At 43.1% G+C, this 25,679-nt stretch overlaps 1 protein-coding gene across 10 annotated transcripts in view; it reads right to left on the bottom strand.

Moving 5' to 3' along the window:
* FAM184A (family with sequence similarity 184 member A) overlaps nt 1-25,679 on the bottom strand; it is a 207,400-nt gene that overhangs the window by 53,058 nt on the left and 128,663 nt on the right. For 4 of the 10 annotated variants that reach the window (XM_069974902.1, XM_069974901.1, XM_069974903.1 and 1 more), the window contains 2 exons: nt 3,287-3,614; nt 492-805 (listed from right to left, as the gene is read on the bottom strand). In XM_069974902.1, the coding sequence (XP_069831003.1) occupies nt 492-805; nt 3,287-3,614 (642 nt within the window). The other 6 variants (XM_069974907.1, XM_069974910.1, XM_069974908.1 and 3 more) reach the window with 6 other exon arrangements.

Genomic DNA, 25,679 nt, shown 5'->3' with positions numbered 1-25,679 from the left:
GAAACAGCTGTATGTGGATGGTTACCTATCCTTGGTTTATCCCTTGTCATTACACTGACTTATAGGGCCACTTAATATGGTGGATTTGGTGGTTTCCAAACAGGAGCTGCCCCTTGGCTGGGTCCTTCCCAGAGGGATATCTGGCTAGTCCTGTGTTTTGAGACTCTTCAATGAAGCTCCACGGGCTCCTCTTTTGCAGTGTCACTTTAAGGCTGTGTAGAGTGTCAAGGAGGCACGGCCTAGGGTTTCCTGGACCCTAGCACCACTACACCTTACTGTGCTGTATGCCCGCTTCTTAGCATAACCAGCAACATAACCGCATACAGCATAGTAAGGTGTAGTGGTGCCAGGGCCCAAGGCGTTGTTGTCTGAGAATGAACACAGACACGGGTAACACAGGTATGCTCTTAATGCTTTCATTGATATCTATTCAGCTCGGTAGCCACGTCATGGGGTGTTATATTCACTTTAAAACTGGTCCGACTATTCACCTGTTCCTGAATCTTGATCTCCTGGTAATCTCTGCAGCTGGCTGGAGAAGACAACTCGGAGAGGCAGGTAAATTTGCTGGAGTTGCATCCTTCTTCATTGGTACAAGAAGAAGGAGGCGAGAAAGAGTAACACTGCTCAAAGTCAGCTCGGACTGTAATGATGTGTTTACATTTGTTGCACATGAAGTCTTGCTCATACTCAAGAACTTTTACCAGACTGGTCCGGATAACAGTTCCTGTGACTGACAAAAAGTGGCCGACGTCTCTGGTGCGTGGGATGTGCTCTCTTGTTAATTCGGGGCAGACTGGCAAACCTGGAAGGAAATATAACAGTTTCATGCTGAAGCCATTTTTGTGAGGAAATACATATTTTAGCCAGAGTAATTGACTAGGCTCTACCTATACAAAGATGGCTCGGTAAGGCCCCCTTCACACCTCCAAGACTGTTTAATGGTCAGGAAATACTGATCAGGAAGCCTTTTAGGAGGCTTTAGGAAACCTCCTCAAAGGGAGAAAAAAATAAATCATACACACCTGCAGCAGCGGTCTCCCTCTGTCTTCAGGCTTTCTGTCACTCATGCTTTGAAATATTGGGGGGGAGAGAGAGATGCCTCATGTGCCTCGAGGCATAATGTTGCCTTCGGACAGAAGAGTGAGTGACAGGGCCGGCAGCCAATGGCTCCTGGCCCTGTCAAGCACAGTGCCGCATTTAACTGAATGCACTGCTGATTAGTAGCGCATGCAATTAAAGGATGAGGGCCAGCACCTTGCGGTATTCGCAGGGGTGCTGCCACATGCCTGGGCTAGCATGCATTAGATGTGCATTCGGTTCTATGGGGCATCTGTGCCAGAGTTCAAGACAATTATAGGACACAGCCAATAATTTCCAGGCCTATTTTCCAAAAAAAATCATGAAGGGTGCCTATGGGGATCAGGGAATCTATCCAGATTTTCTGATAAGCAATGTGGATAAATTTTCCTGAAGTGTGAAGGGGGCCTAAAGGAAGCACGGAGTTAGTGAGAGCTAACCCACATCTCCCCGAGCCTTGTTTAAGGCCAGTTTCACACGTACCACATAGCAGCGGGTTTTTACATTGTGAAAATGTAGTCCCTACCCAGTTAACCCAACGCTGCCAGGCTAATACTTTACCTGCCCGCGCTTCCTGACGTCCCGCTCAGCCAATCAGTGGCTGCGGCAGGACAGCATACTGATTGGCTGAGAGGAACACCAGGGAGCTGGAGAAGCAGAATGTAGATTCATAGGAAATGACAGGACATCATCGCAGTGGATTTTGCTGCAGAACTCGCGGCGTGAAACCTGCTGTGATGTGGTACGTGTGAAACTGGCCTTACACTGAGAAACGGACAGAGATGAATAAAATGCCTCTTCTGCATCATGTAGCACTCTGTATAAATGCCCAGTATATGCTCACCAGCCCTGTCTCTAACTGATGCTGTCCTTCTATGGGACAGAATAAACTTAAGGATCTTTTACGCAGGGTGATTAGTGTCCTGTGTATAAGACCCCAGGGTCAATGACTAACAAGCAAATGCTAGTTTGTTGGCTGACTGCATCTTGTGGGAATAATAAATCATTGTTTGCTGTCAAAACATCTCCCCATGTAAACAGGAGATTTGGCTGTCAGTAGTAATGCATGTGATCAGCCGCATGAACAATCCAGTGATCATAACAGGCAATAATCTGCCTGGATATACACTCACTATGTGCAAATCCCCATGAGTCTGACACAAATTACAGAGCATCATTTACAGCAGTCTATTTTTTCTCTATGCGCAAAGACTACAGACCTGTTGATGGGCTGCAGGGAAGTTGTAGGAAACTAATGTAATCTTTTTATTGGAACATATACCCAGCATTATTGCAGGAGGATGTCTGGCCTATCTTGTGGCGGGTAGGTTCTCTTTAGCTGTCTTTGCTAATATCTCACACATATATCAAAATAAGATGGCAACATTTATGTGTACGTACAGGCACAGGCCCCTTGGATTTGATGGTCTTAACATAGTCAGATCTAAGTTCCGGACATTTTCCTAACATATATTTTTTGGGCTCAGACCCATACGTGGTTTGCTGCACTTTTGGGTCCCAGCCCAAACACATATACACTTGAAAAATGAACTGAACGTGAGCTGACTGTGTACAGGCCATGAAAGTCAATTACACGTATACACTGGCATCCATTAATACATTCAAAAGGATGCCAACATATTTGTACAATATATCAGCACATCATGATGTGAACCTACCCCAAGCCTAAAAAAACCTTATTGGTAACTTTTTACTCTTCCTTCTCTCCTCTCTTCTCTTCCTTCTCAGGTATGAACACTTAAAGGAGAAGTCTGGCCAAAAAAAAAAAAAATCTCCTGAAGGCAGGGGGTACGAGAACATAATAAAGAATGTATACTTACCCGTCCCCATGCCTCTGCATCACCACATCACCAGCCCCCTGACCACCGACAGGCTTCAGTTTCTACTGGTTTCCTGGTACATCACGACCCAAGGAAAAGTACCCACTCAGCCAATCAGTGACTGCAGAGGTGTCCCACCCGTCACTTACTGGCTGAGCAGGCATTCTTGAGTGAGCCCAGTTGTGATGTAGCAGGAGTAGGAGCCTGGCAGCAGTTAGGGAGCGGTGATGCTTCGCTGCAGGGGCATGGAGATGGGTAAGTATACATTCTTTATTATGTTCCCACACCCCCCGCCTTCAGCAGATTTTTCATTTTGCCCAGGCTTCTCCTTTAAACAACACTGGTTATGACTTTTATCTATATACCTGTTATCCTTGCGTGCAGATTCTGCTTCATGGTCAGATTGTCTTGTTGTGAGTTGGACTGTAGAACGCTAATGGCAGCTCTCCGCAGAGCGTTATCCAACACTGGTAAAACCTCATTGGGAACAGCATTGAAGAAGTCCCCAATCTCCATGTTAGTTTCAAAAAGAGTCATAGCATTGATAACCACAGAGTAATGGGCATCCTCATCACTTTCCGTAAGTATCTGTATTAGGTCTTTTTGGTGGTGCTGTAAAACGTACGATTCAAACACCTGACCCACCAGTGCAACTTGTTCTGAATGCAGGTACATGGCTAAAACGAGTGGGATCTGTAAGTGAAAAAAAAGCTGGAGGTCAAAGTGGCTTCATATCAATGTACACAATGAAAGCTGGATGGGCACTCATACAAATAACGTAATCTGACAAAAATACCCATCAATGGTCCTGTCCATTTATACACGCTAGTGAATGATAATAGGTAATGTCCATCTATTTGTTTACTGCCTCTGATATGCCGTTACATCCATTCAGGTTGGACCAGGTACCTGACATGATAACACTGTTTATGTGTTATAAAAAAAGAAAGAAAATTGGTCCCGGCTGGAGTTCTCCTTTGGGATCAACCTAAACCAATATAACACAAGAACCTCTATTACTCACTGCACATTACTCCAGTTTCCTCCCACACTATGAGACATACAGACAGGTGAATGTGGAACCTAGATTGTGAGCCCTAATGGAGACAAGAACTTATCTGAGTGATAAGTTATGTAAAGTGCTGCAGAATACATTGGCACTATATAAATAAAGGAAGTATTATTATCATCATCTGAACCACAAGCAGCAGGAAACACTGACAGGCTCCCTTTCACAATGATATATGACTCAATCTGATCGGCTCGTTGTTCCAACAAAATCATTCATTTGGGGGACTCCAAGTCAGCAGGGTGGTCTGACGACTATGACCGATGGATCTCTCCGGTGGACCCCATTCCTGGCTTAAGCTACAGTATAATTTCTCTGGAACAGTGCAGCCTTTTAGTGTGTATCATACCATTGTAATAAGGAACTGTGTTTTCATACCGCCCATGGTTCAAGTAAACTAGTGACAGGTGGGACCCAGCATTGTTTTTAAAGGTGCGTTCACACGTACAGGATCCGCAGCAGATTTGATAATGTGTTCAGTTATTTAAATGAAATCTACTGCGGATCCGCACCATCAAATCCACTGTGATACGGTATGTGTGAAGCTACCCTTAAAGGGGTTGTCCAGCGTAAATCTTTTCCTTTCAAATCAACTGGTGTCAGAAAGTTATATAGATTTGTAATTTACTTCTATTAAAAACTCTTCCCATACTTATTAGCTACTGTATGTCATGCAGGAAATGTTTTATTTCCAGTTTGACCCAGTGCTCTCTGCTGACATCTCTGGCCGAGACAGGAACTCTCTAGGGATGGAGAAGCTTTCTGTGGGGATTCTCATAGAAAACCTCTCCTACTCTGGACAGTTCCTGTCTCGGCCAGAGATGTCAGCAGAGAGCACTGTGTCAAACTGGAAATAAAACTTTTTCTGCATGACATACAGCAGCTGATAAGTATGGAAAGAGTTTTTAATAGAAGTAAATTACAAATCTATAAAACTTTCTGACACCAGTTGATTTGAAAGGAACAGATTTACGCTGGACAACCCCTTTAAGCAGAAATGCATCAGAAACAGACACAGGGAGATACTGCATTCAGTGCTAAAGGTCTCATATTCAATCTACCTATACTGTACCTGGTGTAAATACAATGATCAAGCTGCCCTAATGTGTGTATGACAGAGCAGTCATCGGGATTGTACAGGGCGACCCTTAGGCAACATCCATACATACTGGAAATGCTGCAGTTTCCTTCGTATTTGCAGGAAAAGCCGCATCCACACATCCAGGAAAACATCCGGAGGAAACTGATGTGATGGGGATTTTAAATCTGCAGCTAATCAAGTCTTTTTCTTTGATTTTCACCCCGCGTTGTTTTGATCCTCATCGTAGTCTTCGGTAAATCTTCACTTTAGTCAATATGCAAATTAGGTGGTTTGGTGCCCCGGGGGTACTGCTAGTGCCCTCAGTGCCCGTCCCTTGTCATGAATAATGATTCCACGCGCTGCAGTGATGAGTGCCAGGGTGACGTTACTGCGGAGCGATCTCGCTATATTCATGAGGAGAGTATACAGTAGTCTCACCCCCACTGGGCCAAACTGCCTAATTTCCATACTGAAATGAGGAATAAAGGTGGGGGGGGCTTGGTTTTCCACACTGTTAGGAATGCTGCTTTCCCACTCATGAAAATAACTCTTTTCAAATCAACTGGTGTTAGAAAGTTACACAGATTTGTTATTCACAATCTCAACTCCTCCAGTACTTATCAGCTGATGTATGTCCTGCAGGAAGTGGTGTATTTGTGCCAGTCTGACACAGCGCTCTCTGCTGCCACCTCTAAATAGAAGTATAATACAAATTTGTATAACTTGCTGCCACCAGTTGATTTAAAAGCATTTTTTTTTTACTGGAGTGCCCCTTTAGCGTTCCCTTTGTATACTCTTATATACTGTACCAGGGGAAGGCTGTCCAACAGCCTCTGTATGGGGAGCAGTGCTCACTCCGCTTTTAGGACAGAGGGAGGGGAAGGGATCACAGTCCACTCTGCAGAGGCCGCCAGACACCACAGACAGGTCAACCTCCTCCCTGCCACTGTATATACAAATGCACTGCAATAAAATATTGTTTATGTTGTCTCTGGAGTACCCCTTTAAGCAGGAAGTTGTAGCAGCATGTCTGGATGCTTCTGTGCCTTCTCATTACCTCAGGTGTGGAATCACCTGAAGACCCCACAACCAGACAGCATCACACATAGAGCAGAATGGAGTGAGGGGAGTGCTGGGGTCATAGGGCCTAGTCACCTAGTCAGGTCTTTCTCTAGTCCTCACATTCACCCTACAGGCGATGTTTGGGGGATTCCCTTATGGTCCATTTACACAGAAAGATTATCTGCTAAAGCCAGATAGAAGATTTGAAGCCAAAGCCAGAAACAGACTATAAACAGAGATCAGGTTATAAAAGAAAGCCTGAGATTTTTTTTTCTTTTCAAATCCATTCCTGGCTTTGGCTTCAAATCCTTGTCAGCTAATCTTTGTGTGTAAATGGACCTTACGTATTCTACAGATGATAAAAGTACAGTCAGTGCACCAGGTGTTCTCTACAACCTGGATATCCAGGAATAATCACCAGTTGTGATTACTGGAGTAATTCTGGTCTAGGGATGGGAACCTTCCTCCCTCCAACTGCTGCTGAACTACAACTCCCATCATGCCTGGACAGCCAAAGATGGGAATTGTAGTTTTACGACAGCCGGAAAGCAGAAGCTCCCCACCAGGATCACTGTGAGCAGCCAGAGCCGCCCCCACAGCTCAGCCAGGGAAGCCCCTCACATAACAGGCACAGGATAGCAGCGGGAGCCATCCTGCCCGCACTGCAGCCTCACAGCCCGGGACGTGTACGGCACAGCAGTCACATGACTCCAACGCTCGGCCGCATCACTATAGCAAACCATTACCCACGGCCACCTACCGCACTCTAGTGTTACCCGCTCTCACATTCTAGCAGCAATCACATCTGGCGCGCTATTTCCTGCACCTGCGCATTCCCTCGCGGGTCACGCCTCGTTTTGGTGCTCGCAAACTCAGCCTGCTAGTGACCAGTGACGCGTGCAGAGACTTTATTTACATTAGACCCGGATGAGCGGCTTCCCCTCCTTCTAGCTGCCCACAGCCGCGAGTACAGAAGGAATAACTAATAAACCATATATTCCATAAGGAACGAGGAACTTCCGTGTTTATAGTGACGTATGGCGGCATGTGACCTCGATGACTAGTGTGCGGGGCGGAGCTAAGAAGCTGATTGGCTGCTAGCTGTTTACGTCACCCGCCAGGCCTCCTTGAGTGAGCTGTTACTGTACAGCTGTGGGATTCGTGACGTAGGATCCAGTTGTCTAGTTAACCCCTAAATGACCAAGGCAGATTTTTTCATTTTTGCTTCTTTGCATATAGGCAGCCATTTTTTTTAGTTATCGACATGGCTGTGTGAGGGCTTGTGCTATACTGCAAAATGTTTTGTTTGTTATTTGTTCTTCATGTGAAATTATTATTCTTTTTTGGCTTTTATTTCTTTTTCATACAGTTTATGGTGTGCATTAGCAGCCTGTTGAATTCTGCTGATTATTACAGATAATAATGATAATACTTGTGTAGATATATAATATACGCACCACAAAATGTTTTGTTCATTTTTATTAAATCCACTCTTTTAAACTTTTTTTTTTACCGTTTTTATATATTTTTTCTTAATTATTTATTTTTTAAAGGGTATAAACACACACACCGTATACGCAGCGTATTTACTGCTGAGATACGCAGCAAATACGCAGCAGATTAGATCTAAATAACTGAACACAGCATCAAATCTGCACCATCAAATCTGCTGCAGATCTGCTGCGTATTTTCTGCGTATCTGCTGCGTATACGGTGTGTGTGTTTGTACCCTAATACTCCTAATCAGGTCACTGGACCCCATACACTTTAGTAAAAGCGACAATGCATTGGACACAGAGAGTAAGGACTTCAGATATGTCCCTGTGCAAGCGCTGCTTTATTGGTCAACAACACCATAGATCATGGGTCTCCAAACTGCGACCCTCCAACTGTTGTAAAACTACATTTCCCATCATGCCTGGACAGCCAAATCCAAAGCTTTAGCTGGCCAGGCATGATGGTGGTTTCGCAACACTGGAGGGCCGCAGTTTGGAGACCCATGCCATAAATCATGTCATAGAATCAAGTACGGGGGCTTTACTAGGCAGAAGAGGGACAAGGGGGACATGTAGTGAGGTGTGGCCCGATCCTTTTGTTTTCCAAGAGATAAGCCACTGCCAGAGCTGCCTAGGGGCAGTTTATTTCTCCTCGCCTCAACAAAATATTCATTAGAGATAAGCAAGCCAGGCCAAGGTTCGGCATTTGAATCCCACTGTCCGCCCAGTCTGTGGGGAAAGCCAGAGTCCCGCCTGGAAAACAGGAACACAGCCTATGACCTAGGATGTATCTATGTTTTCTAGGTGGGACTCGGCCTGTCTCCACCTTCCCCATGGAGCAGGCAGACAGTGGGATTCAAATGCCGAACATGAGCCCGGCTCGCTGATCTCTAATATTCATGTAAACGGAAGACATAGCTGGTTGCACCCATTACGCTCTCGAGCTGCCACTGTGTCTTTAGGCCGCCATCACCTCCTCTAAAAAGATTGACAGCCAGCCAAATCCCTTGTAGCCAAAGATGAGTTGGCTGTCAATCATTCTAGAGGAGGTGGACGAACTGAAAACGCAGGATCACATAAAGTCAGTAAAGGTGTGTATGTGATTCTTATCTGTGTTGTCACTTTCCCTTTAAAAGGGAACTATCAGCAGGTTATGTCCCTACAGCCCACAGGGCGCTGAGGATGAAGGTAATTTTCTTACCATTTCCATGCTATTAGGAGTTTAAACTTTATGCTAATTAGGCGTTTTGGTGCACTGGGGGCAGGACTAGCTCCCCCAGTGTCCCCATCCACCCCAGCCAGCCCACCCCTTCTAATGATTATTGTCAGAGCAGCAGTCCCGCCCCCAGTGCACCAAAAGGCTTAATTAGCAAAGCGATTATACGCCTAATTACACAGAAATGTCGCTGAGGATGAAGGTTAGGCTAGGTTCACACTGCGTTTTCAGCATCCGTTTAACGAATCCGTTTTTTTTAACGTCCAGAAAAATAGGGTCAGCAACGTGTTTTGGTACGCCAAAAAAAACGGATCCGTTTTTTTTTATAATGGAAGTCAATGGAAAAACGGATGCACACAAATGAATCCGTTTTTTGCAATCCGTTTTTCATGCGTTTTTTGCAAAAAACGGATGCGTTAAACGGATGCTGAAAACGCAGTGTGAACCTAGCCTTAAGAGCATACCTTCATCCTTAAAGGGGTTATCCAGCGCTACAAAAACATGCCCACTTTTTCCCCTCTCTTGTCTCCAGATTGGGTGGGGTTTGGAACTCAGTTCCATTGAAGTAAATGGAGCTTAATTGAAAACCACACCTGACCTGGAGACAAGAAAGGGGGAGAAAGTAGCCATGTTTTTGTTGCGCTGGATAACTCCTTTAATGCCCTTTCCCTAGAGGAATATATAAGCAGCTTAGATGCTTCTAACCTGCTGATTGCAGGAATGGTCAGGGAGCCAGAGAGGACAGTGGCAGACACTGGGCAGCCTGAGAACCAGCAGCTGTTGTGGAGCGGGATGGGTACAGCTGTGTAATGTCCCCCGCAGCTCTGGCAGCAGCATAATTAGCAATTTACACCAAAAACCCCTTTAATTACACAGCCAATTTTGGCCTTCAGGACAATGCCCCATTTTTCAAAGCCGACCCGTCTTAATTTATGTGGTAGTAACTTTGTGATGATTTAGGGTACAAACACACACGGCATATACGCTGCGTATTTACTGCTGCGATACGCAGCAAATACGCAGCAGATACGCAGCAGATTAGATCTAAATAACTGAACACAGCATCAAATCTGCACCACCAAATCTGCTGCGTATCTCCTGCGTATCTGCTGTGTGTGTTTGTACCCTTAAAGGGAAACTAACAGCAGGTATGAAGACTTTAACCTGCTATGTTTCCAGAGCGCACGGGATTGCAATTTGTATTGGAAATTGACACCAGCTCTAAGCTGGAGCAGATTTCTAAGGCTGTCAGCCTTGGGTCATTAGAATTAATTCAGTATCGCCAACATACTGAGGGATCCATGCTGTTGAAACCACACCTCCATGTGTTGAAAAATGGCTGTTGGTGAATGCATGGGGAGATATGTATGATCACAGCAAAACCCTGAATGGTCCCTTTATAAGGGTACAAACACACACACCGTATACGCAGCAGATACGCAGCAGATACGCAGCAGATCTGATGGTGCAGATTTGATGCTGTGTTCAGTTATTTAGATCTAATCTGCTGCGTATCTGCTGCGTATTTGCTGCGTATCGCAGCAGTAAATACGCTGCGTATACGGTATGTGTGTTTGTACCCTTAGAGACAAGACTCACTCACGTTTTGTGATGCAGGGTCTAGAAGTAATTGACTGGTGCACAGAAGAAAGTTGCCGCCATCTTGTAGGTAGAATAATTAAAAAACTGGAAAATGGTCTCCAGCACTTGTTATACTTAAAACGTATTCCTTTATTTCTTTATTAGTAAAAACATGGGGCATCACATTATCAAATTAAAACATGGAAATCTCCTCTAACACAACTTTATTTTCCACAAATTCTTAGTCATAGCAAAGATAGTTTTTTACTAGAGATGATCAAGTCCGATTGTTCAGCATTTGATTAGCGGTGGCTGAAGAAGTCGATGCAGTCCTCGGGAGTCAGAGAAAACATGAATATGGCCTATGGTTGTATTAGGCAGCCTTAGGGCTGCATCCAACTTGTTTAACTTTAGACAAACCTATAGTGCTTGAGGTTCATTTATCTCTATTACTGACACTTACTAAAATGACAAGCTGATGCTTTAGCTGTGTTCTGCTCCCCAAACAACAACTTTAATGCAAGGTATACAAACAGCTTAGCTTGCACGCTATGTTTTTTATTTACCTCCAGGAGTTATGCAAATAAAGTTGGTAGGCTATGCTGTTTGTGCAAGTCCTTTTAAATGTGTGAACCCACCCTTAATGTAAATTATAATTAATTGTAAGAGACAATTACATCAGTATTTCCATTAAGACAAAACTCATTCTAAATCAGCAGTCTTAATAGAAGGAAGCCCAGAGAAATACAATGTGCCACTTTAGTGAGCCACTAGTTGAGTTCTAGGATGGAAGTCTTAGCCTTGAAAACAGGTAAATCAACAAATAATATAAAAAAGGATATATAAAAGGATATATCCCCAAGGAGGAAGGAGTTGATTCTGACTGCCATAATCCCATTGGTAAGGTTCAAGGAGTTTTATATATGGCAAGAAGAAACATTCCTTTATATCATTTTTACTTTACAAAGAAATCAGGGCATAAATTCTCGTTTCTTCTAAATCCCTTATTGGTTTTGGAATTGTCATGAATTATTTTCTGGAACAGATGTGCAGCGCAGTCCATACTTTATTTTGAAGTGTGGGACAACCATCAGGTGTATGCAAAGGATCTGGCCCAGTGTTGTATGCTTTATTTTATCCTTAAAGGAAATCTCTCAGCTCCTGGGCCCTACCTGAGGTGCTGACAGTGTGCTGTAGCTGGCAGTCCCCTAGTTAGCATGGTGCCTTTTGGTAATTTTCTGTGCAGTGGATTATGTACAAACCTATTGTAATAAATTGTCTAAATTAAAATCCAATCCCACATGGCTTACAACCGAGGTTAGAAGGGCTATAAACGAGAAAAAAGTGGCATTCAAAAAAATACAAATCAGAGTGGTCAGCTTTAGCCTTTAAACATTACAAAGAAGTCAACAAAACCTGTAAAAATGTAATAAAAGCAGCAAAAAGTCACAATGAAAGGCAGGTAGCTATAGAAAGCAAAAGAAACCCCCAAAAATTCTTCAAATATATTATTGCAAAAAAACCAAGGTCAGAGCATGTAGGACCCCTAAATAATGGCGACGGGGAGTTAATAACTGGGGATCAGGAGAAAGCTGAGTTACTTAATGGCTTCTTCAGTTCTGTATATACAAAAGAAGAGGATGGAGCTGTGGTGGGTGGGGCCAGTACTGAGGTGGGTGGAGCCAGTGCTGCTAACATATGTAATGTACTGAACTGGTTTACTATAGATATGGTCCAAGATAAATTAAATAAACAATGTAACCAAAGCTCCAGGGCCTGATGGATTACACCTACAAGAAATATGGGGAGAAGATGTTCCAGGTAAAACCTCCTCAAAGGACAAGGGGGCACTGCCTCCGCCTGGAGAAAAAAAGGTTCAATCTCCGGAGGCGACAAGCCTTCTTTACCATGAGAACTGTGAATCTGTGGAACAGTCTACCACAGGATTTGGTCGCAGCAAAAACAGTAGAGGGCTTCAAAACCGGCCTAGACAAGTTCTTAGACCAAAATAATATAAATGCATATGTATAGAACCCCTCCCCCTTCCCTGTATCCATCCCCTCTTTGGTTGAACTTGATGGACATGTGTCTTTTTTCAACCGTATTAACTATGTAACTATGTAACTAAGTTGTTTGTGACACACCTCACCACGCCTTCCTCCTCTTCATGTATAATCAATGCTGCCCGGCCTCCTGCTCGCTCAGCTGTCAGTGTCGCTGATAGCAGATCATAGCAGTTTCTGTCTGAAAGAAACACTGTGCTGTGGTCTAGGGGTAACTCACCCGTCTAATGCTTGCGGCAACATCAGATCTACATCTCTTATGAAAAAAACTGAAACAGCAAAAAAATAGCATAGAAACAACACTGAGGATGAAGGTAAGAATCCTCAGCACCCTGTGCTCATTAGGAAGATATCAGCAGGTTATATTCTTCTAAAGAGGTGAGAGTTTTTCTTTTAAAATGTTCCCACAATTACACCACCCCCACACTTCTAGGTACACGTGCGGGGGTGGTGGGACACGGGAAGGGGGCGATTCACAGACATAACATACATTACAAAGTTGTATAACTTTGTAATGTGTGTTATTCTGTGAATGATTTCCTAGTGCCGCACTACCCCTTTAAGCTCTGTGGCAGTTTCTCTAAAACGCAGCAGCATGCCCTTATGGGGGAACTCCGGATAAGAAAAACTTGTTTTCTATTAAAAGTACATTAAAAGTTAAATATATGTGTCTATACAATGTATTACCGTATCTGTGCGGTTCTGCCACACTGGTAGCTGATAGAAATCCAGGAAGTAAAAAATAATGGCCTCTGTGCCAATCCACATTGTCTCCTGCTCACACTGCTCTCCCCACTTAGACAAATCTTCCATGCCTCTGTCTCACATTGTGTGTGTTTGCTGAGATCAGGCTGATGATGCAGACAGGGGGCAGGGCGTGATGTCACAGGAGGCTTGGCTGGATCCCCCAATCCCCTGATCTCTCTAATTGTGCAGAAGTGTGCAGTGAAATTATGGCTGTGTTCACACATGTTGGAGTGTCATTGCAGTACTGCAGCGTATTCACAAAAATGATGCAGTAACATAAGTAAATGATGCTAAACAGATTCGGCAGAAACGGCAGAAAAATTCAAAAAGTTCTCTACTTTATTCCAATATCAGCGTTACAGGTAGAGAATACAGCGTGCTGTGTGGTGTTACAGATAGAGAATACAGCGTGCTGTGTGGTGTTACAGGTAGGGAATACAGGGTGCTGTGTGGTGTTACAGGTAGAGAATACAGCGTGCTGTGTGGTGTTACAGGTAGAGGATACAGTGTGCTGTGTGGTGTTACAGGTGGAGAATACAGTGTGCTGTGTGGTGTTATAGGTAGAGAATACAGCGTGCTGTGTGGTGTTACAGGTAGAGGATACAGTGTGCTGTGTGGTGTTACAGGTAGAGAATACAGCGTGTTGTGTGGTGTTATAGGTAGAGAATACAGCGTGCTGTGTGGTGTTACAGGTAGAGAATACAGTGTGCTATGTGGTGTTACAGCTAGAGAATACAGCGTGCTGTGTGGTGTTACAGGTAGGGAATACAGGGTGCTGTGTGGTGTTACAGGTAGAGAATACAGCGTGCTGTGTGGTGTTACAGGTAGAGAATACAGCGTGCTGTGTGGTGTTACAGGTAGAGAATACAGAGTGCTGTGTGGTGTTACAGGTAGAGAATACAGCGTGCTGTGTGGTGTTACAGGTAGAGAATACAGTATGCTGTGTGGTGTTACAGGTAGAGAATACAGCGTGCTGTGTGGTGTTACAGGTAGAGAATACAGTATGCTGTGTGGTGTTACAGGTAGAGAATACAGTGTGCTGTGTGGTGTTACAGGTAGAGAATACAGCGTGCTGTGTGGTGTTACAGGTAGAGAATACAGAGTGCTGTGTGGTGTTACAGGTAGAGAATACAGTGTGCTGTGTGGTGTTACAGGTAGAGAATACAGAGTGCTGTGTGGTGTTACAGGTAGAGAACACAGCGTGCTGTGTGGTGTTACAGGTAGAGAATACAGTGTGCTGTGTGGTGTTACAGGTAGAGAATACAGCGTGCTGTGTGATGTTACAGGTAGAGAATACAGAGTGCTGTGTGGTGTTACAGGTAGAGAACACAGCGTGCTGTGTGGGTGGGACCACAATGAAATCATAAATTACTGCAAATAATTCAGTAATACAATGAGGCTTTGTTCACACTACGTAAAAGTATGTCCGGTCTCTCACGTAGTGGGACATAGCCTGAAACTATAATGTGTGAACACAGCCTAGACATTCTGCAACAGTTTTGGGCAGGGAATAGGCAGGGTGGAGGACTGTGATGAACAGCTGAGGGAAAGCATTGCATTCTGGAACCTGTAGTACTGAGTGCAACTGATAAACCAGGAAGTGCAGAAACACAAAACAGAACAAACACCCCCAAAACAAATGGATTTTTGGTAGTTTCAAAACTGGAATAGATAGGTAAGTAATGCTTCCCTTACGTCCCATTGGCATCACAACATATGGGGTAAATTCGCCCCTGCGAGCCCCTGGGACGAAGGAATATTTAATGAAAAAATAACAATTACATTTTAATTCCCTCCTCCATGAGTGTTTCTAGTGCTGAAGCCATCCGGAAAGTGGAGGCTTATTATAGATTTTCAATATCTAAACAGGTGCATTGTAAAGAAGACGTTCCACATGGAGAACATAAGATCGGTAAAATCTATCCTCCAGGAGGAAAATTTTATGGTCACCATAGATCTACAGGATGCATATCTTCATGTACCGATTCTGAAGGCTCACAGGAGATTTTTAAGAATCGCCATCCAAATCCAGGGGAAGGTAAGACACTTACAATTCAAAGTCCTTCCATCCGTAATACTTCCGCACCCTTTGTTTTCGCTTCCGTTTACAGGGGATAAAGTTATCCCTTACCTGGACGATTGGTTGATTATGACTCAGACTCAGGATCTTCTGAGAGTTCAGTTGAACTATGTCCAGGACATACTTCAACAATTAGGTTGGCTCATCAACATAGAGAAATCAGACTTAATTCCTAATTCCTCCTCGTCAGGTATCCATAAGAACATTAATGCGCTTTCTAGGGCTCCTTGCCTCAGCTGCGGACGCGGTGCCATGGGCGTTATGGCACATGAGATTTCTTCAGAAAGAAGCACTAACAGTATGGAACCGAGGACTGAAGGACTTGGATACGATGCATGTTCTATCGACTCAAACAAGACATTCTCTAATGTGGTGGAGACAAGTCAAACATGGAGTTTTAATTTCAGAACCACACTGGGTAACCATCACGACAGATGCTTCAGGAACAGGTTGGGGAGCTCATCTGACAGTCATCACGACTGCAGGATCTTGGAGTCAACAGGAATCAGCTCTGCCCTCCAACGTGAGGGAGCTCAGAGCAATTTACCCAGCTCTTCTTCATTTTTCTCCTCTTATTTTACAGAGAGCAGTCAGAATCCGGATGAACGACATGGCCTGCGTGGCATACCTAAACAGGGAGGTACCAGATCCCCTTCTCTCCTCAGGGAAGTAGAGAAGATTTTCTGTTGGGCAGAAACCAGAATAACCGGACTCTGCAATTCATATCAGGGGTTTCTACAATACATTGGCGGATCGACTGAGTCGAGGCCTGACATTCCCGGGGGAATGGTCTCTCTCTAGGAGAGTGTTCATTCAGTTAACCCAGAGGTGGGGGCCTCCTCAGAGAGACCTCATGGCATCAGCAAGCAATGCCAAACTGAGGAATTTCTGTTCCCTTTACAGGGCAGACAATCCCATGGTAGTGGACTCAATGACAATACCATGGACATACCAGCTGGCGTATATCTTTCCTCCCATAGCCATGATTCCCAGAGTTTGACGAAGATCAGTCGTCAGTAATAATAATAACTCCCTTCTGGCCTAAGAGGTCATGGTTCACCCTGCCCATAAATATGAGCAGAGGGGAATTTTGGAGGTTACCTCTGCATCCGGATCTAATATTACAGGGTCAACATCTGTGCAGGAATCTTTCCAGCCTCAGCTTGACAGCTTGGAGACTGAGAGGACCGTATTGGACTCGTTTTTCTGAGAAGGTATAGTATACCCTTTCTCACACTCGTAGTAGCACTACAAATAAATCTTATGCACGTATTTGGAAGATTTTTCAAGATTGGTGTGCAAGCAGGAGTATTGATGGACTTAAACCTTCTACTCCACAGTCATTGGAGTTTTTACAGGAAGGCTTCTATAAAGGATTAAAACCTAGTTCCATCAAGGTGCAGATAGCAGCCCTCTCTGCACACCTAAACTCACGTTTTTTTCAGATCTTAGAGGTAAAGAATTTTATTAAGGCTAGACTAGGCCTAACCTGGTAAAGCAGGTAGACCCATGGGACTTATCCTTTGTGTTGAGACGCCTGTGTCTTCCTCCCTTTGAGCCTTGGGAGGAAGTAGACTTCAAGTTAACATTGAAAGTTTCTCTTTTACTAGCCATTACCTCTGCTAAGAGAGTTGGAGAACTTCAAGCCCTTGGCTCCGCACCTCCATACGTGATTTTTTCCCAAGACAAAGTTATCCTTAGGTTCCTTCCAGGATTCCTGCCTATGGTGGCTTCATTTGCCAACATCAACCAGCCTATAGTATTGCCTGTATTTTCTCCTACTGATTATCTGAAGAAGACTTGGATCTTTCTTTATTGGACGTATCCAGAGCTATCAAGATCTATCTACATAGAGTAGGTGATTTTCTTAAAGACGAGAATTTCTTTATCCCTTTCGCAGGAAAGAACAAGGGGAGGAAGGCTTCAAAACCTTCAATATCCAGATGGATCTGTGACTCCATTGCCTTATGTTACTCCTCTGCTGATCTGGATCCACCAGAATTTACCAGGGCTCACTCTACTAGAGCTGTGGCCTCCACTTGGGCAGAGCGTGCCGCTGTGCCACTTGAGGACATATGCCAGGCAGCTACCTGGTCGTCTTTGACTACCTTTGTGAGATATTTCAGGCTGGATACTTCTTTCTTGTCAAGAACAACCTTTGCAAGAACTGTTCTTAATGCGGACTTAATAAATAACCCGCCCATTGGGGATAATGCTTGCTAATTCCCCATATGTTGTGATGCCAATGGGACGTAAGGGAAGCTAAAATTATTATGTTAATTTGTTTTCCCTGAGACCCATTGGCATCACAAGACTCCCTCCCTGTGTTTTATGTTTCTTTATAATTAGACTGAGGTCTAGGGGGAGGTGGAGCTTATTTATACCTCATGGAGGAGGGGATTAAAATTTAATTGTTATTTTTTCATGAAATATTGCTTCGTCCCAGGAGCTCGCAGAGGCGAATTTACCCCATATGTTGAGATGCCAATGGGTCTCAGGGAAAACAAATTAACATAATAATTTTAGCTATATGCTTCTGCAGAAGTTTCATTTTTTTAACTTCTACCTGCAGTTCCCCTTTAATGATATGCTAGCAGTCAATAAAGAGAAATGGGGATGACATCAGAAAACCAGAATCTTGGTAATCTTGAAATATGCTGTCCACACAGTAAAATTTTTATAAAAGGTTATGTTGGCACATGTCTTTAAGGCCATGTTCAGACATACTATTTCCGTCAGCTTTTGTTCAGTGTTTTTTTTCAACCAAAACCAGGAGTGGGTTAAAAACACAGAAACTGGGCACATCTTCCCATTTTAATTTTGCCTTGTCGGTTCCACTCCTGATTTTGGTTTAAAAAAAAAAAAAGACTGAAGGAAATACTATTTGTGAACCTAACCTAAAGATGAAGCTTTGTTTTTGTGGCAGATAGTGTAGCAAATCCCTTTTAAATAACTCTAGTAGTACGTACTCTATGTAAAAATACCACACTTACCTCTTCAAAATCCCAATTATTCTTATACCATACCTTACTGCCATTTGTCTGTTATAATAGCAGTGTGGTTTGCATTAAGTGCTCAAAATCAATGTAAGTAAGGGTCCTTTTACACCACACAGATTATCTGACAGATTTTTTAAGCCAAAACCTGGAACAGACTATAAACAGGGAACAGGTCATATAGGAAAGACTGAGATTTCTCCTCTTTTGAAATCCATTCCTGGCTTTGGCTTCAAAAATCTGTCAGATAATTGTGCATAATCTTTGTGTGTAAAAGGACCCGTACTAAGCCACAGCTGAGTGAGGGCAAGAAATTTGGCTTAAAGGGGTATTGCAAAGGTATAAATAAAAGCATGCGCCCTGGCATTTCGGTGTTAAATCTGCTCTTCAACAGATTTTTAAAACTAATTAGACAAAAAGAACTGAGTTTTGCAAAAGAGTATCCATGGTTTTGCATTAAAAGGGTGTGATTTAGATGTTCCAAAATTGCGCAAACAAATCCACCAAAAACTAAACCAAAATAGCAATGCAGGTGCAGGCGACAACTACACCACATTTTTAGTACATTTGTAGAATGTTTGGTCTAAGCCAAGAATTACATAATTTTTTTTTTATGCCCTTAGTGTCTCCCATCTGTTGCTTCCCCTATCACAGCATGCAAACACTCACACATGCATGCACACACATAAACACATACGTGGGCACTGAGAGAGAAACATTGCAGCTGTAACCCCTACTCCATCATCATACTGCTCTATATTTTGGTGACCGAGAAAATTACTCACAGCCTGGACCTTTCAGACACACAGTATATTACAAAGTGGCCAAATGTGCTTTCAGAGTCACTGGTTGGAGAAGACTGCCGTGCACTGTCTGTTGTCAAAAGAATGCTCATCAGAATGTAAGCCACGATTACCACTAAACATTCATTTTGCGAGGTATGCTAAGAGATTTTATCTCTGAAGTCTATAGGTTAGGGAAGGCAGCTCTGAAATTTAAAGGAGTTATCCAGAAAAAAAAAAAGCTGCTTTTCTTAAGAAACAGCGCAACAAACTCAGTTTGTGCAAGTATTGTAGCTCAGTCCCACTGAATAGAGTTGTAATACCACACCTAACCTGAAGACAGGTGTGGCACTGTTTTTAGATGACAGAGCCTATGTTTTTCTAATCTTGGAAGTCCAGAATTAGAGATAAGCGAATCTACTGTAGGAACGAAGCAAATGACTTTGTTCCTATCTACATTCCACCCATCCGGCTGCAGGCTTTGAAGTCTGCTCCACTTCTCCCTGGCTGCTGGGAAAAGATGGATTCAATCCTGGGAAACTTCTCCCAGTTTCCCAGGACTGGATCCGTCTTTTCCCAGCACCCGGGAAAGAACGGCAGGGAGCAGAGCATACTTCAAAGCCTGCAGCTGGATAAGCGCAAGGTAGATAGGAACATAGCCATTTGCTTCTTTCCTACTGTATATTCGCTCATTTTTACTCAGAATCAGTAGAAGATCTGTAAAGCAATCTATTTATACTTATTAAGGCTGGGTTCACACATACCATATCCGCAGTGGATTTTACGCTGCGAGATTGCAGAAAATTCCGCTGCAGATACCTGCCCATTCACTTTAATGGGATAACATACTCTCAGCGGGATGATTTTGACAGTATGTTAAAGTCAGCACTCTTAACCCCTGCGGCTCAGGTACATACTTTACCAGGTCCCTGCTCCAACTTGCTTCAGGAGCTCCTGGCACTCAGCAGGTCAGGGCACTGCATTGGTTGAGCACCGGGAGCCCCCGAAGCACGCCAGATCGGAGACCTTGTAAAATATGTACCCGGGCCGCGGGGGTTAACAGGATGATCCGCGGATTTCGCTGCTAACTCACAGTGTAAAATCCGCTGCGGATACGGATATGTGTGATCACGGCCTCAAGGGTAGTTTCCCTTAGAGCAGGTTAGAAGACTGTAACCTGTTCCTTTTATGTTCCCATAGCGCCAATTACACTGACAATGAAGGTCATTTTTTACCTTCATTATCAGTTTAATTCCTATGTAAATTAGGCAGTTTGGTGCACTGGGGGTGGGACTACCGCCCATCCATGAGGAGGCGCTTTGCAGTGACATAACAAACGAATATTCATAAAGAGGGGCAGGCGGGGCAGATCACAATAGTCCCACCCACAGCGCACCAAACCACCTAATACACATATTTATGGCCCTAAGGGTGAAGGTGAGAAATTTACCTTCATTCTGTGTGTCCAATGTGCTATGGAAACATAACAACAGGTTAAAGTCCTCTCTTTAAACTCTTTAATGTGGATTGACACTGTAGGTAAAGTACACAATGGCTTACAAATATCAGTAAAAGTCTAATGCCGTATTTACCAATATCCATAGTAAATGTACTACCATAAGGCAGCAGGATATCACTGGAGCTGTACTTTTGAAACATCCAGAAAGCCAGAAGTTGGAGATCACCACTATAACCCTCTGAAATGTATTCAGGAAAGGAACACATACGTTGGCTGTTGCTTCACAACAGAAGATCTTCAGAGTATGTTCACATCTACTCTAATATGTCTTGGACTTTATTCTGCAGTGTTCAACTATTTATTTATATATCTTTACACAGCATAAAATCTGCCAAGTAAAGAAATGGCCCACATTTATCAATCTGTCCGACACATAAATCAGACACAGATAACTTTTGTTTCTAAGAATGAGATGTGATTAGTTGCTATCGATCTAAGGGTCCTTTTACATTTAATGATTTGTCAGCCGTGTGCTCATTTGCAGTCCTTTTATACGGCATGACAAATTGAGCTGTCAGGCTGCATGAACGATCCTTGCATCGCTCAAGCAGCCATGGGAACTGACAAAAAACATATGTATATACCCGTGCTGTCAGTTCCCTAATCACCAGCAGTCTATACTTACCTTCTGCACTGATGTGTGATCCGTCATCTCGCCTCCTCCCTCTGTCAATCATTCTGGAGGAGGTGGCGACCTGATGGGAGAGTCAGATGCCAGATCACACAGCAGCGTTGATGGTAAGAATGCACTGCATGTATGATCTGGAAAATGCTGCCAGTTTCCCTTTACTGTTATCGGCTACACATCTCCTGTTTACACAGGAAGATACGCAGTCGATAATGATGAATCTTGATGCCTGCTCTAAAGACACGATCAGCTGAGAACGGGCATTTTCCCACTGGTCAGCTGATAGCTGTCACTTTTATGGTGTGTTTATACAGAGAGATTAATCTGACAAATTTTTGAAGCCAAAGCTAGGAATGGATTTGAAAGGAAGAGAAATCTCAATGTTTCCTTTATGACCTGTTCTCTGCTTATAGTCCATTCCTGGCTTTGGCTTCAAAAATCTGTCAGATTAATCTTTCTGCGTAAACGTTCCATTACACGGGCCGATTATCAGCTGAAGAAGCATTTCTAACAACACACCTGGCCAGTAATCGGCCCCTAAGACAGGCTGATGAATCTGGGCCTATGTGTGAACATACCCCTAAACTTTATTCCTCTGTATATTCATGTAAAGAAATTCAAGACACAAGTTTTTTTTCTAATAACAATACCAAACATTAATTTTATAAGAAAAAATATCTTTTTATATATATGTAATAAAAGTGACTTCCATAGGAAATAACACACTGGGACTTGGGGTTTGATGTCATTACTATAGGAATACAATAGCCATACATAGTATATACATACCAATCAGAAGCTGAGAATCTGACTCCAGGCACAGTGTTATTTCTGGTGTCAAACTATTAAACATGATTCAACAGAAACTATAATGGTCTTTTCTAGACATTGTAGCCTTGTGGCCAGATCTACTGAGAAGGCATCTCAATTACGTCAGTGCAGAGCAATGTGGAGTGGATTATTCCAGCACTGAAGTAAGTACGCTTAGCAGAAATTAAATAAAAAAAAAAAGGAATAAATAGGGCAAGGAGGTAGCACAGTTATTCTACAAAAATCAGTTTTTTTTTCTCTTCTGTAAAATGTAAAGGAGGTTTTCACTGGAAGGAAAGCAAATACAGAGTGTTATTAAACAGTGCATTTCCGATTGGAGACACTCTCGTTCACAGTGTTCGACAAACAGTAGTTACGGCAAAGCTTGGTCACATAAGGGTTTGTTAAGGTCATGCTTGTACAAAGAGTCCACATCAAAGCTGTGCCACAATAGAGAGACATTATCAAATACAGTCTCTTAGAAAGTGAAGTACCGGGCAAACCATTCCTGGCGTTGTGGATCTGGTGATGCCACCGGTGAAGTCTCAGTCTGGGGAGGGCTAAATCCCAGAGAGAAAGAAAAACACATTACAAGGTATACTTGTCAAAAACACATTGCACAAGGCCGCAAGAAAGCAGACGCAGCGGTGGTCAGCAAACAGAAAGCATTGGTTTAGAAGCAAAGCCAAAATCAATAGCGATTCTTGTCCTTGTCCCTGTGTGATTTATCTGCACATCCAATCCATTGTAGTTCCCCAGCAGCACAAGCTAATAGATGCTGGGGAAGCATGGAAACTTCGTACAATGAATCATTTATCCCATATGCCTTTGGTCTGTGTTTACCCCCTCTTTTAGCCTCCTTTTTATATAGGACAGTAAGTGTAAGAAGTATTATTACCAAGGTCACATCCCACAATATAATGCTCTACAACACTATATACTTCTCATCTGCTAAGCACAAAACACCATGAATGTGCACACAAGGTACACTTAGTGATCTTACCCAGCAGTGTCATGCATCATAGTATACAACAACTGAAACAACAGGTAGGACTGAAATACAGTTTAATGGAAGTGCTCTTGTCCGAATAATTTCTTAGGTTACATTCAAAAGACAAGGGAAAGGTAGTTTACTTTTGGTCTTGGGCTGAAGGTACAATAAAGTGCTATACAACTTCTCATTGTATAAAAGAAGCACACAGGGACAATCAACCTCAGGGATATATATATATATATATATATATATATATATATATATATATATATATGCGCACCACAGAGTATGCCATAAAATACAAAATATATGCATGCTTTGGTCAATTCAGTGAAAGGTATTTTCTATTTTTTTGTTAAGGTACTTTACTTTACCTTATATGGATTAAATATGTAAATATTCACTTTCACCACTAGAGGTCACTAAAGCATTTAGTTGCTAAATGTAACCCACAGTAATTTAGGATTACAGCCTTAGAAACTACTGGAAACATAGGATTACAGCAATAGAGTTTTAAATAGCAGCAATAGGCTTGACACTGCGTTTGAGCCCTTTGTGGAATGTCAAAATGGGATGCACCAAAAGACAGGAGCCCAATTAATTTCAATGGCCCAGACATAGCTAGGGACTATTTTCCAAGTGTATATAAGTTCAGGCTTGGACCCAAAAGTAGCAGCAGACCATGCTTCTAAGTCCACATAAAACTTGTATATTATTGAGCCATTAAAATAAATGAGGCCTTGCCTGTCTATGCACACGTTAAGTTGATATCACGTTTCAACAATTTTCATGTGTCTGTGCCATGTTGGGCACATATTTGATGTAAATAAGCCCTTAGACTGGGTTCATATAAGAAACGTGCCATACATCTGTAGTGTCAGCATTCCAGCACAATGGTATGCCACCATATACCACGTCGGGCCCATTAATGAACCGTAACTAGTCTACTAATGACTATATTCAGTTATGTTTCCAAATGCTTTTCTTTATTTTGTAGGACTCAAAAGCCCTGTACCAAGAAAGTATATGTTCAAACACAGTCATAAGTAAACTACATTCAGTCCATAACATGAATGGGCCCACCATGAGTCCGGTATACCTTTCTACTGCATATTTTATTGTGAACCTAGCCTTAAAGGGATTTTTCAGAAGTTTTAGAATATAAAATACAAGAAATGTTTTCTAAATCTATTCTATTAAAAGTAGAAAGTACCAAGCACTGAATATATAAATGATAACAGATAGTAATATACATACAAGCATCAGCCTTAAATCTGCACAATGGAAACTGATGCACAACATAATGTGAGGTTTAAACAAATACATGCACAAAAAAAGGAGCTCTAGAAAGAGGTTGCAAATGCCGTAATTAAACATAAAAAAAAGAATTCAAGTCCGGCACTTTCATGACCAACGGCAACTGGACTGGCGAGGCAGTGCTCACCTCAAAAAGGTCTTGGCCTCTTTGGGTGGTACAGGCTGTGGGAGAGGCTTGCTGCTGTTGAACTCAATATCGTGAATGGGTGAATTTGGAATGGGGTCCAGGCGGGTAGGATGTCCATTTCCCATTCCACTAATCTCCACCGCACTTAGATTAGGGGAACTCACAAACCTGTTTGAGGACTTATCGTTCTTCTTCTTTTGCTGTTTTTATTTTTAAAATAACACAAGTAAGGCACATTATAAAATAACAGCCCCTGCAGGTACCTATAGCATGTATATAACTATATCATTGCCAGTAGCACAAATGGCTAAACATTATGGGCTCTGTGGGTGGGGTGGGGGGCTCCATAAAGTACTATATTTCAATCACCTGCTGACTACCGTAGCTACCGAGCCAGTTACTGGGGTGTGCTCACAAGTTTAGGTTTTCAGATGCAGTTTTTGAATCCAAATCAAAGCATAAGTCATAAATGGGGGACATGTATAAAGGAAGGAACGGGGCTTCCTTGTTTATCCCGTTCCTTTATTTCCCCCCAATGATTCCAAGGTTTAACAGTTAAAGGGGTAGTGCGGTGGTAAAGAATTATGGACAGAATAACACACATTCCAAAGTTATACAACTTTGTAATGTATGTTATGTCTGTGAATGGCCCCCTTCGCCGTGTCCCCCCCCCACCCGTGTACCCGGAAGTGTAGTGCATTATACATACCTGTCACGTGCCGAATTGTCTCCGATCTTCAGTCTGCGATGACGTCTTCGGACGGCCGGGCCGAATCGCGGCTGAGCATCTGAAGAGGGCGGCCGGCACTCAGGGCGCTCGGAGGGATTCGGCCCGGCCGTCCGAAGACGACATCGCAGACTGAAGATCGGAGACGAGTCGGCACGTGACAGGTATGTATAGTGCACCACACTTCCGGGTACACGGGTGGGGGTGGTGGGACACGGGGAAGGGGGCCATTCACAGACCATTGTATAACTTTGTAATGTGTGTTATTCTGTCAATAATTCTTTACCGCCGCACTACCCCTTTAACCTTGAATTAACACTGTAACTCGAAGGGCCACAGTATTATATAGGGTTACTACTCTTAGGCCTTATTCACACGTCCGTAGTTCTCTCTGCAACATACGTCCAGACTAAACATAGGACCAATGTATTCCAATGGCCCCATTCACATGTCTGTATGTGTG

Source organism: Dendropsophus ebraccatus, chromosome 6 (assembly GCF_027789765.1).
Source record: "Dendropsophus ebraccatus isolate aDenEbr1 chromosome 6, aDenEbr1.pat, whole genome shotgun sequence".
NCBI lineage: Eukaryota > Metazoa > Chordata > Amphibia > Anura > Hylidae > Dendropsophus > Dendropsophus ebraccatus.
The sequence above is the reverse complement of the archived record's forward strand: the minus strand, read 5'-3'. Positions and strand labels throughout refer to the sequence as shown.